General features: G+C 34.7%; 2 protein-coding genes and 1 long non-coding RNA gene across 3 annotated transcripts in view; 1 reads left to right on the top strand and 2 right to left on the bottom strand.

Annotated features, from left to right (window-relative positions):
- The window catches only part of LOC133523394 (uncharacterized), a 326759-nt gene that overhangs the window by 142768 nt on the left and 162882 nt on the right, over positions 1-21109 (bottom strand). The gene's annotated exons all lie outside the window — the stretch shown is intronic.
- The window catches only part of LOC133523389 (macrophage mannose receptor 1), a 136428-nt gene that overhangs the window by 72589 nt on the left and 42730 nt on the right, over positions 1-21109 (bottom strand). The window lies entirely within an intron of this gene.
- Positions 2180-4291, top strand: LOC133523386 (uncharacterized). Its single transcript, XM_061858931.1, has one exon. The coding sequence runs from the start codon at positions 2869-2871 to the stop codon at positions 4198-4200; it is 1332 nt and encodes a 443-aa protein (XP_061714915.1). The 5' UTR covers positions 2180-2868; the 3' UTR covers positions 4201-4291.

Raw genomic sequence — 21109 nt, 5'->3', positions numbered from 1 at the left:
ATACGATTTTGGATTGCCCACGTAAAAACCACTGCTATAACTCTTTATAAAATATTTTACCTCCATTACGACCTCGGCTTTAGTTCAATTTTCCCCAACATTCGTTACTATTACGACTACTTTTTAAGATAACAGTCTTAATTAGCCAGTGGTTAAGATAACAGCCTTGATGGCATTAAGCTTGAAACCTAAGCTTACCTGCTGTATGGATATGGATCATCTGAAATGATTAAATTTACTATCGTTTACTGATGGTACACACTGATGTGTGTTACCATCAATCAATATTCTTTAGCGTTTTACATATATATAAGCTGTTTTGTTAGAGTTAGAATATCAGTGTCCACTAAGTCGGGAAAGTGTATTTCAACATTCGAAACTAAACCTTTACTATTGTGAATCAATTTATAAATAGCTTTTATTCTCTGATGAGGACTCAACAACAAAAACAAAGTAAAATTAATCGTGTTTTCTCTTACTCGAACAAATAAATTGCTCGTCATCGTACATTTTACACATACTAGCTCGACTAATCATGTTGTCTACGCAATCCGAAACCCCCATTACGAGGCGGAACTAAAAGCATCTCCGCCGCGGGCGTCCACTTATAAAATTCACCGTATGTGCATTTGAAAATTTATTCAATTGTGAACTTTATTGTTATGCTATAAATAACATATTTGATAGAGATTTTAATGTAGATACGATGGATGTAGTAAGCGCAAAGGCGCGGGCGTCGGGAGGACGCGTGATCGCTCCCCTGTCTGCAGTGGAGTGGCTTTGCGACAAAACAAAATAGTTATCAATACGTAGTACAAGCCTATTTGAATGCAGGGGGCCTCGCAAAAAGTCGCAAAGTATGGGAATAGTCACGTGCCTTTTCGCCTACTCGTCATCTGTCATCTCGTTCCATTTTTATTTTTCGTTTGGCGTTTGTCGATATACGATTGTCATCTTGGCTAGAAACAAAGTTTGCTACAATTAATAGTTAAATTAACAAACAAAATGGTCCAATTTAAGGTCCTATTTATGTAGGTAGGTAGTACATACTGCAAACACATACCAGAATTTACAAGTACCTATTGTATTATCACAACATTATAAAAAAAAAACAATCTAGGACTTGGTCATATTAGATATAAAAGTTAATGCACATTGAACACACAAAACCACACTGATAAGTATTTTATAAATAGTTTAATATTTATAGTGTATATATTGTTGTCTAAATATCCACGACACAAGTCTATTGAGGTTGCTGTTGGGCTTAATCAATTCATTTTCAATTTATTTATATTTTTGTAATAATGTCCACATAATGTCCTAAAATATTGACTAAAAGAAAGTATTCTAGTGTAATTTTTAGTATTTTTTTATTTCATAGGTACATTTCTGACAATGACTAACATAATGTCAATTGTAAAATATGTCAAAACGTAAGAGGTTTAATCAAAACCATACATGTACCTACTTATGTAAGAAGTTTCACCTTAATCATATCAAGATAGGTAAAAAGTTTTTTTCATATGGATAGATCTACAATAAAGCCAAGAGTGTAATAAAAAGTACTCTTTCCTTAATGTCGCCAAAACCATTTTATATTAAATATTGTATTAGCACGGGCAGGTTTCCGCCGCAACTCGGCAACTGGGGCCTATGTATTTGGCTGATTTATTTATATATTAATTGAGCCTTCGTCTATTGTGGTACGGCATATTTGCATGCGCTTAGACAGGTTGACGTGAAAGCTATTTAAAGAACACCTCTCACATAACTAACACCTAAGACTTCAGATTGTACACATAATTAATTATCTAATGTTTGAATCTAACGCTATTTTTTTCCAGTATTTTGACACTCCTTTGCTTGGCACAAACTTTCTATTTGTTGACTGCTTAGCAAAAAACACTATCTTTAATATTGCTATAGTAGAACGAGGCAGATTCCCATTACAGGAATTGCACAGCAGTATTTTGGCTGGTGTAAACAGCTACCCAAACATTTCTATGTCGAAGCAGAGTAAATATTTCACAGAAAGTTCGATCTCTAAATTAGGAAGCACTTTAGAGCCTGATGCTTGATAAAATTCGTCATGTTATCCGCAGCAGAAACATATTTATATTTGATTTATATTTACTAACACTTGTCCAGCAAGGACCCGTAGACCAAGTTTTCGGAGATTGCCATTCTTATAAAATGTTTCTGCTCATCAAACAAAAAGCCAGACACGTAGTTCATGCGCTAACATTTTTGCCATCTTCACTAGATTGTTCGTCTATTCTATATAGTTGATTGAATAAGATTTATTACATTTGGTAAAATAACGTGGAAAAGAACATGTCGCATTTGTTAAAAGTGAACTATTTGTACGTTCGTTTAGGTGTATGATGGAGGCAGACAGAGTAAAGCGATTTTCGGCACGCATCCTGGCTGGCTCGGCGCCAGCATGCTACGTGTTCCAACTTTGGACAAGGAAGCGAATTCAGATTTTAAAACATGTCGTATGAATTCCAGTACGTCCCTGTTGCATTAAATAATAAATGTGAGCGAGAAGAGATCTGGAATTGCTGGTTATGCTTGTTTGTTACGGGGTATAAAAAAAATATATCTTTTGAGCATTATATCATAACAGTATTACAGATAAAACAATCTGAATACGCCTACAGCGTGGCATGCAATTTACGGATTGGTTTTACGGAAAATTTCGGGTTTTGTTGAAAGTTTTTATACTTTTTATGCAATCTGTGTTTGGTACTCAACTATTTTCAATAGTTGTTATATGCAAACTTTTTACTCGGTCTGAATGAGATATTCTGCATATTTTGTTGGTAAAAGTCATGTAAAAATAATTACTTATGACTTGTCATTATGAAAACGTCATCCCACTTATTTATGAGAAATCTCAGAAATATTTTACCACCACGAAAAATGGAAAAACATTCAAATAACAGCAACAATATTTCAGCAGATAGTTTAGAAGAAAATTTCAAAAATAAAACTTCACTGGTAGATACAAATTCAGATGATAATGTTGAAACAGTGGTTGTGCCATTTTACGAAAAAGACGTGGTCATGAAGGTACCGAAAGATATAAAACGTGTAAAACAAGAAAAATTGAAGCCCAAACCAAAAGTAAAAAAGGAAGAGAATGCTTCGAGCTATCTCGTTAACAAAAATATGCAAAGCAAACGCTCAAGCACATACCTAGAGAAATTCCGCAATCAGTTCCTCCCAAATTATGTTGAAAATAAACAGGACGGACCAGAGATTCGTTCTATCTCACCCGAAGTTGGTGATACGGACAGAGGCAACTTGAGCTTTGGCGACGAAGAACAAGGCAATCCTGTGGAAGAATTTCATGATACGGAAGCCTACAATGAAATATATTACGAGAACCTTCTTCAGCGGGAGGTAGTTAACTATTCAGATACGTCTTCGGTTGAAGATGTATGTTTCAATGATGATTTAGAAAACAAGTCTCCTGAAGATAACCTAAAAAGCGTTTCTGAAGTTTCTCAACCTCGGCGACCACTACGGCGTGTTACAATGGAACCGAATGTTAACGTCAAGCTTGGAGGTCTCGGCCCCGATTTAGAATCGATCAGACCTCAGATGATGAGAACTAGAAGTCTTCAAAGATACTCTGACAGGGTAAGAGCAGCGAATCGGGTCAGTATTTACAAAAAAAACGTTACTGAAAATAAACAGACCGACATAGAATCTGACCCAAAGTCGGAAAGAAAATCCACTCATAATATACCAAGAAGAAGGGTAACTGAGGAAAAAGTGTCATATTTAGTCAATAAATCTTCCGAGAAAACTGTTCAAGTGCTGCGTAAAAGTCATGTCTCGAAGTCGGCTAATCCAAATAAGACGAGTGAGGTACAGGAAACCTATGAACATTCAAAAAGAAAGTCAGCAGGCAAGAAAGCCTTGGAAAAACTGAGGCACCGGAACAAACCTGCACATGATGGAGACGTTGAGCAAAGAACGAAGAATGATTCAATAGAAGTGAGAGTCAGAAGTGGAAGTAAAACTATTAAAACGGAAATAAAACCGAACAACAACGAGGTACCTCCGATTCATATCAGCTTTCTAGTTAATGTGGAGAATAACACCGGCAGTGCCTTAAAGAATCTCGAGGAGAAACACCGACGCTATCAGGAAATGGTTAAACAGTATGTAAACGATTATTCTTAATTTCATTTGAATTAATGCTTATATAATATAACAGTATTTGTAATTATTGTTGCTGAAACAAATTTTAATAAAGGTTACTGAATAAAACGGATATCTACCTTTGTTTACTTTAACTATAAATATAAAATACATCGATCTAATTCATTAAAAAAGAACGCACAAAAAGAGATTTACATGGTAGTCAAGTAAGAGCATTTTTACATTGTCCAATTCGATATCGGATGTCGAATGACCCGAAGAAAAACAGCCACTAGAGAGTGCCCTATGGCGTAACGTCATTTTATTTTTGTATAAATAAATATATTATACTATGAACAAATCGTTTTAAACCACCCTTCTTTATGCGATTTAAACTTACTTACAAATAAAATAATGTAAAACAAATATAAAATAAATTAATAAAGTCTAAAAGGGAGGGTAGAAAAGGATCGCATTCAATTGGGAAAGAGGGAGTTTAACGTTAATTATTCCAAAAATACAGTAAACACATTGTTAAAATCACAACGTTGTTTGTATTGAACCCCATATAAGGCTGTTCCCGTGGATTAGCCTTAAGTACATATACCTATAAATGCACTTTTCAAACTTTACTTTTTTGAAAACGCTCATAGGAATGGCGTAGGTATTCTCAAAGTGAGCTCCACTTTAGTCGATATCTACACGTGTATTGAAATCGATTATGCTAATTTTTAATTACGCTACAAATTCAGGACGACATGACAGCGTGATGTGAATCAATCAAAGCACAATGCTTTCCATTAGCGTTTAATTACATGTGACTTTCTACCCATTAATATACACTTTACGTCTGATGAAAAGGGTAACAGATTGATTAGCTAGCTAAAAATTAGACATGACATAGCAGCAGCGTTGAAAAGCAAACTATAAGGTGTATTCGGGTAATTCGGACTACTTCATAATATCGGATAATTCCGAAATTCACCCATAATTCCATCACATAAAAGTCCATTTTTGGAATTACCTGACATTCTGAACTTTTCGGAACTTATTCATTAAATTATAAAACGCATGTTCCGGGTTCGAATCCTGGTAAGGGCATTTATTTGTGTGTTATTTAAGGATATTTTTTCCTGAGTATAAGTATTTATATATAACTATATATTTATAGTCATCTAGTAAACACAACGCAAGCCTTATTTGAGTTAACTGTAGGACAAGGTCGATTTGTGTAAGATTGTCCAGTATTTAGGTATTCATTGTTTATTTCATTACTATGTTCCTTGAATTCAAATAAGTTTTATTTTAATTAGCCTTGCAATAAAGAGCATTTAATAAACTTATGGACCCATAGAAATTTCCCAAGACATTGGTCTTCACTTGACACCTAACGTAGGTCTTAATCTTCTTTTAATAGCCACATCCAACTACCTATTTATATCAATGTAATTAATAATGTAATCTACAATGAGTATAGATTCAATCGATTAAGTCACTTACACCTCAGAGCAATAATACTACAGAGGCGTCAAGGGTCCAGGGGGAGATGACCGCATGATATGGTATTTTGGAACTTTCAGTAGGAATAGCACAGACAGCGCTATTATTGTTTGTTTGACGTAGTCTAATTTTTAATTTATGCCTAGTGCCTACTTCTAAAAAGTGATAAGCTCCACGTTCAATATATCTGATAGAGCCATATCAAAACGGTAATGTTTTTGATATGCTGTCAGGATTGTTAAAAAATGTTTTTAATTTTGTCGCATTGCGTTTGTTTTGTCTCTCACGGGCGCAACTATGTGGCCTATACTAGTATACATACTAGTATATTCAAGATGTATAAAATACATACACTGACAACAAACTGTGTAATGTGTATGGACTTAGTTATACAACGAAACAGCTCGTTAAGAGGAATTCCTGGTTGCGATTTTTCCATACAAACACTCTCGACTGTTTCCTCCCTAGATTTTTAACCTAGAGCAATGATTTTTTTTAAATGAGATCAAATTCAGCAATATCTGTGCCGCTATGTTTTGCGTTTTTGGATTATTTTATTTTGAAGAAACTTACAGCGCCTCGAAAATCGCAAAAACGGCTCAATTGAATTGGCTGAAATAAATATCCAAAAAATCAAAATATAGCGGCATAGATATTTCTTCCTCTTGCAGTTTCCATATTTCATAATGATTGTTGAGTTTTGAAGACGGAAACAGTCGAGAGGGAAACCTCGATTTGTGAGTTTTTTGCGGGGGAATTTAAGTCCGAGCTGCAGTTGTCTTTATCGCACGCACGCACTCTCGCAGCGCGACAGAAACATAGCTTCAAAAATTCGAGATTTGAAAAGTTGCTCTGCTAGGAATTGCTTTTAACGCTCCGTAGCGTAGCGTAGTCATCTCTCTCTATCACTCTTCCATATTCGTGCGACAGTGACAGTTGCGTTTCGTACGTAACGAACGAAACGCAACTAGAAATTCCTCTTAACACGAGCGTAAGCGATTGGCATGTTGGCTACGCACCCAGTTCTCTATAATATATCACCTGTAAGCGTAGACTACCTCCTTCAGAGCCCGCATTACAAAGCGGTTAGTAAAATTGTTTAACTCAAACGGTTGATCGAGCTATAGTATGGGAGCGCCAACGTCTCGTCTGAATGGCTGTCTGAGGTGCGTGGTAGAAGATCTAAATTCGATGAACATACTCGACGTGGCAATATGAAACTTAGCGTCACATTTTCATACTATTTCACATTTTTAATCATAAAATAATGAATGTATCCCATAGCATAGTCACACCATAGCCTAATATTGCCCATCTTTCGTTAGATTTGGATAAAATTAGCTGATTTGTAGAATTCCTCATTCTGGGCGCGATAAATACGAAATGAAATTGCACCTGCATTGTAGATAATAAGGAACTATCTATCCACGAAATGTTACTTTTAGGTAAGTAGCAAAAAAATCGTCAACAAAATAAAAAATGGCCCATCTTGTAGGCTGATATGTATATGTAGGTACTTATATATTTTATAATACGTAAAGCTATTCCGGTTCCGATTAACAGTGAAAGTGGTGATGGCTGGCGCATCTGTTCCGAACGTCGAAATATTTGTTTCGTTCACTTTTTACCCGATCAACGCCAAAAAAAAGGGTTATAGTTTTAGCAGTGTTACCTATTTATTTTTGTTTTGTACGTGCCACCGTAGCGATAACTACTGACCGCGTTTTAATGAATGAGGTGTAAATAGCTGTGATTTTATGACCCAGATAATGGAGGTTATATATTTTTAAGCAATTACTAAAAAGGAAAAAATATCTAGTACACAAAAAAATCCATAGTCAGTTTAGTGTTATAACTTTTTCCAAGTCATCAGAGACCATAGAAATTCTAATTTTCAAAATAACGCCCTAAAACAAAGTAATACTCGAAACACACGCAGTGTATTCTCTAAGCAAGAAAATATTTTGCTATAAAAGTAGTAATATCTAACCTTCATTATTAACACAAACTTAAAATCGACGATCAGAATGGAGAGGAATGCTCGTTGAAGGAACTGCACCTATAAGTAAGGTATTACTTAATGTTAATGTAGGTGCGTAAAATAACCTATCTAACTCTACCTTACTAGATATAGGGTAAAATACAGGTACATGTCAATACGGGTAAGTGTGGCATACGAGTAAGTGAGGCTTTCACATTGGGGGACGGGGGGACACATTGCTTTGTTGTTGTTGTTGATGTCCTAAGGCACCCCAGAGGTGCAAAGGGCTTTCACAAGCTCGCGCCACGCGTTCCTATCTTCAGCGACCCTTCTGGCCTCGCTCCAGCTCAACCCGACCACTCGTAGCTCACTTATGGCCAAGAGTGGACAGGAACTTCCGTCCGGCGATTTCCAACTGAAAGCGATTGCGTATCGTTATTCGCTTCCCCTCTTCGAATAGTAGGTATGTCCTGTCTCCATTTCCATTGCTTTGGCAGAAGCTAAGTAATATTATAAAATGCGAAAGTAGTTATCTCTGTCTACCTCTTCACTCTTTAGCCGCATAACGGATTTATATGAAATTTAGTATGAAGATAGTTGAGGCCCTAGATAGGCCATAGGGTAGTTTTTATCATTGATCATCATCATGCCACACAGACCAAGTCACGGGCAGTATATCTACCCAGTTTCGTAATTTCAAACGATGTCAAGTCAGTATCAGTACCTACCTACATACTTCGTAGCTACTAAATATTTTAAAGGCTCTTAAGGTCAATTCGAGAACTCGTTAAACCTGATGTAGGAATCTTCTCACTACCGTGTACCTACTCAATATTGAAATTAAATTTACATAGGTTCTAAGATAGTCGGATTTTCCAGTAGAGTTAGAAATAAAGACACAAGGTATGTTAAGGCCCAGGCCGATTTGAAGGGACGGTCGGATAGGTAAACAAACGTGACGTTCAACAATACGATTCATAGACAATCTAGACATCGTAATGTCAAATAATCCGTTCGTTACTGCGATTATTGAAGAATCTTATTAAAAATAATATTTTTCAGTGGTTATTTGGTTGATTTCAATACTTTGTGAGTTTTTTTATGTATACAACAACATTTTAAGTGATGATCTGATGATTATTTATCTATCTTCTAATATCTTCGAGACGTGTTTGTTTACATGATAGGACAAGTAGGGATGGTACTGTTGTAGGTATTGTTGCGACGTCATTGCTTCTAAAACGTAGTGATTATATGCTCTTTGATTGCTTCCATCGCTGTATCTGTCATTTTCCTTTGTAAAATAAGTGACGGAATGAATGTCATAATCGCGGCAGTAATGTGGCGGCGAACATCACTTTTATTTTTTCTACAACGACGCTGCAACAATAATAGCTGCAGTTGACATCCGAACATCACCTCAAGGATAAGAACGCACTGCGATTAATTTCTTGCGTTTTCAGTCTTGCAAGTGCGTGCGCTTATAGCATGCCAAAATTCTGAAACCGCAAGCATTGATGTACGTAATAGGGGTAGATGAGGTACAGTCAGCGTCAAATACTTTGTAGCAACCAAAGTAGCCAAATAGTTCGGTACACCATATATTTAGTATGGTGTACCGAACTATTTGGCCACTTAGACTGCTACAAAGTATTTGACGCTGACTGTACCAGGCGCTCGATCGTGAGCCACAAAATATAGGTTCCGGGACCTATATTGAATTAGTCGTACGGGTGACGCTGAAGTGTCAACATTGTCATCAAATTCGATAAAATATTGCCAAAGAATGCCGTGTTGCGCCTTTTTCCAGTGCCTCAATAGCTCCAAGCACAAAAACAAAGCTCACGGTATCACTTTTCATTCGTAAGTACTGTTATAACATTTGAAAACATATTTTTTTCTAAATAATATTTAAAATTTCCTTGTTATTGAGTGAGCGCGACAGCTAAATTATGCATTACCCATGTGAGAAACACGTTTATCCGACTGTCAAGTAAGCATGCATTGTAGAGTCAGCAAATTTTTTATAAATATGCAACTTTTTAAATCATGTGCTCCTATTCCTTGAAACTATAGAATGTAACCGGTTTTTATTTTAATATACGAATAACCGGTTGTTAACCAAAAATCCAGTTTTTCTGATAGTATTTTTAAAACAATATCTTGCATTAACTTGAAACCCAAATATCGGGAATAGTCCATCAAAAATTACTAAATAGTACTTGTACAACAATAGGAAAACTATGGACAACATTTTTAACCAGAGCTTGGATTTACAATTTTAATATGCGAGTTATAGTGTAGTTTTAAGATGTACTTATGTATGTTGAAAACTGTGTAAAAAATATTTAGAACAGATATTAAATCAATCAAATTTAACCTATTTATTTACTTCCTTTTATCATAAACAAAAGAAATAAATAATAATCATCTCTATTTGTCAAGTAAAATGTATGACGACTTGTCTGGCCTAGTGGGCAGTGACCCTGCCTATGAAGCCGATGGTCCTGTCCCGGGTTCAAAGTTCTGATGATGGAATCCATGAAGAATTGAGGGAACACCTAAAATCTTATAGGTACACATATAGTGATTGTTGTAGTTTTTGTCTACAAATTAAGCATTTTCATCCAAAAACTGGCATTTAGTGTAGTGGAACTGCTGATGATGAACAGAACGAAACTCCCTAACTACGTATTTACCGTTTGACTATTTGTTTTAATTTGTCCTCTTTGTAGAGCAACTAAGGTGATGAAAATGAAAACGATGAAAATCAGAACGAATACTTTAAATTGAACATTCTAATGTAAGGGCACGCTGCCGTCTCAAATCGATAAAAGTGGGACATTGCTAATTTCGCCTTCGATAGGGAATGATTTAAAAAAATATAACTTTTTGCAATTTTTTTAACTAAAAATGAGTATGAACGTTAAAAAAATGAAAACTATTATGTTAAGAGAAAAAACTTTAACTTATTTCTATTTTAAAACGAGCTGCAGCAGTGGAAATGCCTAGCGATTGAATTGTGAAAATTAAAAATGATGTTCGGTTTCGTTTTTGATACAATTTTTTTCTCTCCATACATTATAATTTTCTTTTTTATACCGCCCTCTACGCATATTTTTTTTAATTGTATAGATAAACTATCGGTTTTACATATTTTATTTAGTGTGTTAGCGAAAAAAAATTGTTTTCCATAAAATAAATAAAGTGCCTATTTATTTTAATTTCGTATATATTTTATAAATATTTGTTTCCTGACGCTACCTAATAAAGACCGACGTTGAAGGCGCTTATTCCCATGACTTACAACTTGTCCAATATAAGTGAATCCGTATACGTATCGTAACTATGAATAAACAAGGTTCACACTTTTAGATTTGTTAGACCTGTACCCGTAGTGTAAATAAATTCGATTTCCAAACGTGACGTACGCGTTTGCGTTTAGTCTCATTTTCTATTGAATTTCGAAAGAGCGCGCCAAGCGGGACGTTTTGGAAACTCAAAATCCTATACAAAATGACACTTAACGCAAACGCGTTCGTCACGTTATGATGTCGATCACAGTTACACTAGGGGTACTGTACCCCAAAAGCATAAAATTGTTGTAGTAATTCACCGAATCGCATTTCACCTTGAATCAAAAAGATATCACTGGATTTTTTTACTTGACGCACTTTCTCCCGTAGCCTTTGACATTAGTATAATTAATTTGTAGTATTTAATTTTTCGTGTAGTATGTTACCGAAGAGGCATTTCGCCGCGATCGACGTTTGTTTGGGACTCTATTTAACTTGATACGTTAATTTGATGCTTGCACTAAAATTAAGTGTTTTTTTAAACACGTTTTGTACTTGTAGGATTAAGCCTAACTAAGTGTAACTCGCTCGCTCAGATATTTGCTTGAGAGAGACGGTCTAAGATTAGGTAATATCAAATCATTGATATTTTTTAAAAATCGAAATGACTTAATATCACTTTAAGACGACAATGTAAGAAGTATGTACGTCTCGCCTACACATTTGTATAATGTTATTAGTTTTTCTCTGTTGCACCTCGAGGAATACGCAAAATATAGGGGTCTCGCTTGCGCAGCGCTGTTAACTATATTTGGTTATCCTTGTTGCTCGTTGTGCACATGTACATTATAATGGTGTGCAGTATTTGCAAATGAATGGGTGCTGGACCAGATTTTAGTTTTGTCAACTATTAACGTCACATATCTACCCCTTTTACTTACATCAATGACCGCAAGTAACTAATCGCAGCGCAATTGAAGACTTATAGCTTTTTTGTTGATCTGCCGAACTAGCGGTCATATCGTTGTATAAGGGGTCTAACCATAATATTAAAAGAACGGTAGGTGTGATCAAAATACATTTATTTGGCACAATGAATATAACCTCTTCCAATCTAACTAACTACACGACAGTAGTACGCTTGTCGCTCAGACAAGCAATTATATTGTATCGAGTTCTAACAAAACAAAACGTACTGACCTGCTAATAATACAATCAACGTAACCACTTGTAATTTGCATCGACTGTTATCGTTCGACTGTCATCGTTCGAATGCTCGTTCAATATTTAAGATGGAGGGATCGATCACGTGACTCTTCACGTGATCGATCGTTACAAATACTTTTAATACTATAGTTAGCTTATTTAATCTAGAAAAATGTATTATAATGACAAAATATCTATATAAACTAAACAGTATCCTTACAGCTCGGCCATCCTGCTAGAGCAAGTCCCTTTGCTCACCTACATTTACCATTAGGTTACATTTTAGATTTACTCGTTTCATATCAGTATATTACAAAATAAAGTATTTTAACTAAGCAATACGAATTTCAAAATTCTAAAAGTAAATCTGCAAGTAGACCTCAAGGACTCTTTTACAAGTCAATACAACATTTATAGTAACATCATGTAGTGACATGAAAAAATATAACAACATTTACAAATACAACGGCCAATACCTAGGTAAACATTACATTATAATTATCTTAAAATAAATAATGACTACAGTAAAACAGAGACATATTGTCTCTATGGTAAATAATACATTAAATCTGGAGATGTAAAAGGTCCCCAATGTCAGAGTACTAATACTAATAAGATTTGGAGGTGTACTGTCTCTCCAAGTGTCAACATGAAATCTATACTAAATAAATGAATCACGCCTAGACTGTTAAGCTAGCAGTTTCATAAAGTATACAGCTCACATAACTTAATTTGAATTATAATTTAATTTATTAACGTCTACAAAGCCTAATCGAAAGCATTTATTTTATAACAATAGTGCAATATTCACAAAAAATATCAATTAATCTAAATTACCTATATCCTAGACTATTAGCCATGATGATTACTCAGACCCATTCCATTTGGACTTTCAGTGTCATCGTCCCAATATCATCGTATGTTTTTATTTTTTTACTATTACTAACTTAACACCCAAGACAAATAAAGATAATAATAAAATAATAATTAATTACGTTTATCATAGTAATATTGCTCAAGTGAATCTCCATATCGAGCTTTCTTGGACAGCATAGTTATTAAAACTTCCGTGTAATCATCACGACTTGGAAATAATTCTACAAGCTTCCTTTTCCACTCTGACCACGTGTATAGGTTAGTGCTGAGACCCTGGTACCAACATTTAGCAAGACCTGTAAGTTTCAGAAGCGTGAAATGTATAATCTCTTTCTCTGCCCACCCGTAAGTCTCAGCACACTCCTCTACTTTTGTAAGCCATGTAGGAATGGTTTGATCTTTCGATATTGGATCGAACTCGAGAATCTTCATCTCTTCAACATCTTTACGATGATTAGAAATTTACTTTTAGTATTTTCACCAGATTCATTCAGGTAGTCTACTTACTATCTACGACACGATTGACGCATGGAGAGTGAGAGTACAACCTTTTATGTTTAGAGGTTACACGATAGTCGTCATCAGAACTACTACTATAAACATAGTGCCTCTTTCTCTCCATGCGTCCATACCGTATTGGACTTACATGATGTCGCGGATGCTTATAATTATGCTAGTTGTCTTCATAAGAGGAACTCCACTACCATCCGCAATTTCTTGCGCGCCCGTGCGTCTATGGCGACATGCTTCAACTGCACGGAACATGTCTGGACCCAAATTTGGTGTTCGTGAACGTGGCGCTCTCTCACACCGTAACTCGCAATCATACTCTTCATCATGCAGCAAGTGTTTGCGGCTTTGCCTACCTTTCAGGCTCCCTTCCGCTCCCTCACTTGGCATGGCAGATGATTTAGGCGTTGGACGTTCCCGAATCTCACATTCGTTAACGTCCACTTCCGCGACATTATGATCGGAGCTGCGCTTCTCTCTGCGCCCATTATTGCTGACCTTATCGTCATTTGCGTCCATCACTGAAACTTAGATTTGTTCGGATAATATCATTGTTCATTCAAATTTTTAATCGTCCTTACAAAAACATTACGATGCGGCATTTTGCAACATATGCTTAAAATATGATTAGGTAGAAAACACGTTGTTCTTTTAAAAGAGCTCTATCAGCCGACAGGATACCTTGATTTCAGTTAAGTTTTATTATTAATTTCTAATACCATTAAAACTATAATATTAGCATTTCCAACAAGCTGTAACAGCCCGAAATATCACCCCTGCCAATTTTTTAAATTTCAAAAAGTCCTGAGAGTTTTCAGGAAGCGACATGTCAGGTCCTTTCTGAAGTTTCTGATAAAACTCTACACTATATAAAATATATTAATTTTAAATCAAGTTTTAGTCGTTTTCAGTAGCCTGAAATATCCTTTGTTGTTTTTATTATATTTGTTTGACATTTAGAATTTATTCTAGAAACAATCTAGACTTGTATTTTTTTTATACATTTTTTTTTGTATGACTATATTTTGTGAAAGTTTTAGTATTAAATTTGATCTATGAATTATATTCATTAGTATTATATATGGAATAATATTTACAACATCAATAAATTGCTCTGATAATTAGATTAAGATAATTATATGTAATACTGTCTTACTATTCATAAGTGCTTGTTGCTAGGCCTACATGAATGAAGTATATTTGAATTGATTGAATTGAATTATCGTTTCAAGCCATTTCTAATGATACCTTACGCAATGTCAAAACATTGGAATTTATCACGAGTTTCAGTCGCCATCAGCAGCCTTAAATATCGTTTCAGGCCGTTATGAATGAATCTCTACACAATATATGAGATTTGAAATTTTAACAAGTTTCAGTTATTTTCAGCAGCATGAAATATCTACACTATATCAAAACTCTAAATTTGCATCAATTATTAGTGTTTTTCGCAGCCTGAAATAACGTCTCAGGCCGCGTCAAAACGGTTTCATTATTTTTCTTATAAAAATCATCTTAATTCCCCTCGTCATGTTACATTAAAATTATCCTAACATCACAAGGTATTTATGTATATAAATCTATTATATAGATTTATTATTGATTTATTTATCATATCGTTTTCTTTATACCAATAATTTGATCACTATTTGAATAAACAACTATTCAATTTGTTCATATAAATGTAAGACGAGCAAACTCAAGCTCACCTAGGGAATTCGAACAATAAAAAAAACTAATAAAAAGAATAGGCAAGTTTGCATCATTGCCACACCATCACGCATCTAGCTTTAAGCATAACGTAAAAATATATATTTTCAATAAAAGTACAATAAAAAAACCATTTTATTGCGAACATCGAACTAGAATAACTATAAAAGACTGACTTGGGCTCAAAAATGACCCCTCGGCTACTGTGCCGAAAACGAATCGACTGTGCGAGTAGTTCGAAAAACTCGCGCGATTTTCTAATGTAAATGTTGATGTCAACTTTAGCCAGTCTTCTCCGACAACACCGTCCTTGAAACGTCGGAGGTAAATTTAAAACTTAAGCGATTAAGTCCCATTTGTATAAGTTAAAGATGTGTAAAAATCGTGAAGGTTTAAATCAGTGAATTGACTGTACTAGGCGGAATTAGACAGCTTTAGTACGACAGCAGCCTTCTGTGGCATAACATGTCAGCCCATACAAAATTATTAATTCAGAAACCTATATCAAATGCCTTATTGTGCGTTTATTGGTACCAAAAATTCAATACAACACAAGAAGAAGAATGGGATTAATTGGTTTGTGTAAGTTTAATTCCTAAACATGATAAATAATTATTTAAATTAACAGACTGTTGTAGACTAATACGCTAAACCAAATGTCGTAACTATATGTATTAGTTTCATAATAACTCATGCCCTTTTGGGCATACTTTGATACGGGGTGACAGAATGAGATGGCGTTATGCAACATTTTACTTTAAAGGAACTCCAATTACTTGTTCTTATGTAAAATATCAAGTACGGTGCAAATTTTTTGCCGATAAACTTCCTGTTTTATTTATTCAAGTTTCACAAAGGATCGTTACCGGTTTTCTGACTACCGGTTTAAAATTAGGTATAACCGGTTATAGTTGTATTTCGCAATTTTTATCACTAAAGCTTTGATTACAGGTATAATCAATAACGGTACTCATGTCTATTAGTGATTTTGCCATTAGACAACAATATCTGTATTTGACATTTTACCCTTAAAAACCATTACCGGTTATACATGTCAATGTCAATACACTCCTTTATTTGTGACTTCGAAGATGTTGCGCTTTTCGTATTGCTAAATTGTCAGAATATTTCAGACTTAGTACTTTGGCAAGGCTTTTCCTTTGCGAATAAAAATGAAGGACATCGTTACTTAAATAATTTACTTTCAGAAGCAAATAATATTAATCTAGGTACTACTACTACACTTCAGCCAGCTATGCAAAATATTATCACGTGACGTTACAGTATTAGACCTATTTGTTGTGATTTAGTAGTAGTGTCTGATTGACATCTTACCTTTCAAGTACAATGAATGGCGGTATTGAATAAAGGTATTTAATATTGTAAATAGTCTATATATAACGGTAAAAACAAAAGCAAAATCAAAACAATACCTCTAATAGGAATATAGCTATTATTTTTATAGCGGTATTAGTTTGAGAATTTATTTACAGGTATTAAATAAAACCGGTTGCACAATCCCTGACCGGAACAGAAAATTCTTTGGACAAAAATGCTGTTACTTTAAACAGGCAGGCACCAGGTTGATTCACTTGGTTCCCTAGCCAAACACGCGAATTTGTAGCGTACATTTCAAAGAAATTTATTACTATCAGACAGAAAATGGATAAGTGGGACTTGAAGATAAGGTTGTTCTTACGCTTACTTATATTTTTGGTTATTTCATATGTATTATATTTAAAACAAAACAATATATTCAGTTAAGAATAATATTTCAGATGGCACGTACTGAAAATATCTCGGAGAGTTCAATTGAATCTGGTAACATCCCAACAAAAGGTCGTATGATAAATAGTTAAATAATTTATTAAATTTTAAAATAAAACGTCGTCTCACTTATAATATTTTAACTTCAGGTTTCTTTCCATATTGCGTTGTTGTTTTGTATTATTTACATTTTATTGATACATAACTAAAAACGTATATTAAACTTGGGAAACATTCAACACTGGCATTTTATAAAATTTTGTATGTACTTTCATTGTTCCAAAATACATAATACATATTAACATTACGTTTCAAATTTTGTATGTACCGACATACACTTATAAAGTATAAACATGCCTAATCTTGACAATAAATACGCGTCAAACAATAATTTATATGAATTGGTTCCATCTTAGTGAAATTATTGTAAGATTTGACAACGCCAAAATATTGTAACGCAACAACGGTTTGACGCATAGAATTTTATTATAGGCAATCAAAACTTTTATTGATCAATCACAACTTTTTGTTTAATAGCAGGAATTAGTTTATTGAATATAATTCGAAGCTGCAAGGATATATTCACGGTGAAGGGGTAGCTGTCAGTGTCAGTATGGCTGGTATTTTCTATGGAGAGCGTTGTCTATATATATATTCCGTCGCTGATTGCGAACCAATCAAAACATTATTAAATCAGACCGTTGTAATTGAAATTAATTGTATAATGAAGTAAAAATGAAAATATTCTAATTAAAATGCAACAATCCACCTTAGGTTTTATATTTTACCTATTGGATTTATTGGAAATTAATCCACGCTCCACGCCACCAATCCGGGCTCCACGGTGCCCTACATTTGGCGACAGATGGAGGTGGCGGTAAATTGTCAAAGAGAAACTGTTCCCTCGAAGTGGCAACTACCTTCAGTGATGAGGAAACCGATGCAAGTAGGAGGAGGAAATTATAATTAACTAACTAACTATAAACTAACTATTGTGGCGCAGTGATCCAAAGAGGGTCTTGGCCTCCAAAACGAGAGAATGCCACCTGTCCCGATCCTGTGCCACTTCCAGCCAGTTGTCGGCTTTGAGTTGGCACAGTTGGAAATTATAATTATCTAGTGTAAATTATGTAACTGTTATTTTTGTCCTAACAACTCAGGATCTGTCCTGACAAGCATACGTTTTACTTTTAACGTATGCACTCGTTTAATATTTCTCACGTAAGCTAATTCAGTTTTATGATGTTATTACATTACAATATTTTATTTTTTCGTTTACTATTTTTATTTATTTAGTTGTCTTATAAGCTAACATTATTTAAGTGTGAGCACTAACCTCACATAAAAAAATTATTAGTCAAAATAAGTGGTCAAACATAGACAAACAATATCATCAGTCGTTATGCGTCAGTAATTGTATTCATTGTGCCAGGGCCGATTAATTAACTTTTGCAGGCGGGATAAACGAGTGATTTGTTAAAATACTCGCCTATCCTCACTTCTGAGATATAAGGGGTCTAACCATAATATTAAAAGAACGGTAGGTGTGATCAAAATACATTTATTTGGCACAATGAATATAACCTCTTCCAATCTAACTAACTACACGACAGTAGTACGCTTGTCGCTCAGACAAGCAATTATATTGTATCGAGTTCTAACAAAACAAAACGTACTGACCTGCTAATAATACAATCAACGTAACCACTTGTAATTTGCATCGACTGTTATCGTTCGACTGTCATCGTTCGAATGCTCGTTCAATATTTAAGATGGAGGGATCGATCACGTGACTCTTCACGTGATCGATCGTTACAAATACTTTTAATACTATAGTTAGCTTATTTAATCTAGAAAAATGTATTATAATGACAAAATATCTATATAAACTAAACAGTATCCTTACAGTTGGTACTCAACCGTAGTGCCCTGGAATCCCTGACCTCTAAGGATATAGGTAACAAAAATGTCTCAAAACGACTAACGAATATTGCACTTAAAACCCTACAAAAGTGTAGGTAAGTGTACACTTTTGCACGTGGGCTGTAATATATAGGAGACAATGGAGAATGACCCAAAACTGCATCTATAACTTTCCCAACCATGGCCGGTCTATAGTCACTCGACCATAAAGTACGGCCTGTCCGGTAAACTGAGAACACGACCGTGCCATGCCGGAAAGTACTACGACAATCTGCATCGTAAAATTGGAACGAATTCGTAACACTATATTGTTATGAGTAAAATCAAAAATACTTTCACTGGCCCAAGGTTAGGGCACTTCTAAAGCTTTACACTGTGTTAATTTTTCCCGTACGTATACTGCGTATACGGGATTTGATCGAATATCGTAGTGACAGCAATATTTTTATGGCAACTTTTATTTCGTTCACACAACGTCTATGCGCGAAATCCGTCTAGCCGTGTGAACGATTTTGAACTTTGCCATGCGAATTTTGCTGTCAATACGATATTCGATAAAATCCCGTATACGGTATACGGGAAAAATTAACACCGTGTTAACCTAGCCTAATAGGTTCATCTATTTCAGTAAGAGTATGCGATAAAGTTAGGAATTTAATTAAATTCTCGTTCAAACTATTACCTAGTGTTATTGTGAGTATGCCCTAGATGTTCACTACACATGCACCTACATAATTATAATAATGTCTCTTTCAACGATAAGCGGCAAAACCCTTAAACCTTATTTCAATTACTTAAGGACTATATTAGAATGCCCAACGACAAGTTATATTTACAGAATCTTGGACTTATCTAATCATTTATACAGTAATAAGTTAATAACATATTCTAATTCATTTGTAATTTAGCTGAGGCTATGAGGAAATGTGGAATAATTCATTCAGAATGATATAATAAGTATTCATAATAATCTCGTAATGGCAGCAATGTGCATAATTTTATTTAACACATTTGGTAATTTGTTTTCTCTCTGGAAGTAGGCGTAGCTTGGTAATACATATAGTATTTGTATAACTATAATCAATTAAAATGCCTATAGCGGTACAGGTAGTACACACGCTTTAATTTTCTTGACAATAAAGTTGTTTAACTTCATTTTGAGCAGCTCGACCGCATATGAAATTTCTGCTACTAACTGTACTACGCTTTCGTTACCAAAGAGTTAGTAATTGTAATAGAGAGGTAAACCCTCAGAAAAACACGTGTGCGTGGGTAGCTGTGAAATTCGAAGATCTAAATTGTCTTCCACTATACTTACTCATTGAATCATAGCACAGTCATTGAGTCTTTGCTATCAGGTAAATTGTACTCGGTGAAGCATAATAACTCGATATTTCTGCTAAAATCGTAACTCTTCCTTTTAGCATATCTGCAGTTAGGTAAAAGGGTCTATAAGACCGCAAAGTTCAATTTACAACTCAATTAAAAACTGGATTCCTCTTAGTAGGGAATCCATAAAAGGTTGCAAGATTTCATAATATGCGTTTTACAAGTTTAAAGTCAAAATGTGGGTTAAAATGTGAACCTGACGGAGTTACTTTTACTGTCCTTGGTGCCCTTGAATAAGTTGACGTCAGATAAATTGTATCGGGCAACTTTTACGTAACCTCTAGTTTCTTGCACTATGTTAAGTCCTTCCCTATGGTTGAGTAGTAGAGAATACCATGTTGAAAGACCAATCCTTATTTATTACAACCGTAGTGTCACAGGCCATTTCTAGTTTTAGTTATTAGATCTGTTTCCAATATGAAACTGACATTACTGACATGATAGTGTGAATAGTGACGTTTTTGGTTCAAGAAATGTCACTTAACACAGACAGATCAGTATCATATCAATATCATATTGGAAACAAATCTAATAATTAAAACTAGAACTGGCCTAGTGTGCGTGTAAAATAGTTTTCATATTATATTTTTTCTGGACAACCAAAGAAGTGTAGTAAAAAATAAACAAAATGGTCCTAGGTTTAAAATCTAGGTATAGGTTTGTAGGTAGGTACCATAATGATTTACTTAGGTTCTTATCTTAATAACGATTTTTTTATCCAATATGCAGCAAACGACCAGTCGAGCCGCCTACGCCTGGTGGGAAGCAGTTATCGCCGCTCATGGACATAAGC

This window comes from Cydia pomonella, chromosome 12 (assembly GCF_033807575.1).
Source record: "Cydia pomonella isolate Wapato2018A chromosome 12, ilCydPomo1, whole genome shotgun sequence".
NCBI lineage: Eukaryota > Metazoa > Arthropoda > Insecta > Lepidoptera > Tortricidae > Cydia > Cydia pomonella.
The sequence above is the reverse complement of the archived record's forward strand: the minus strand, read 5'-3'. Positions and strand labels throughout refer to the sequence as shown.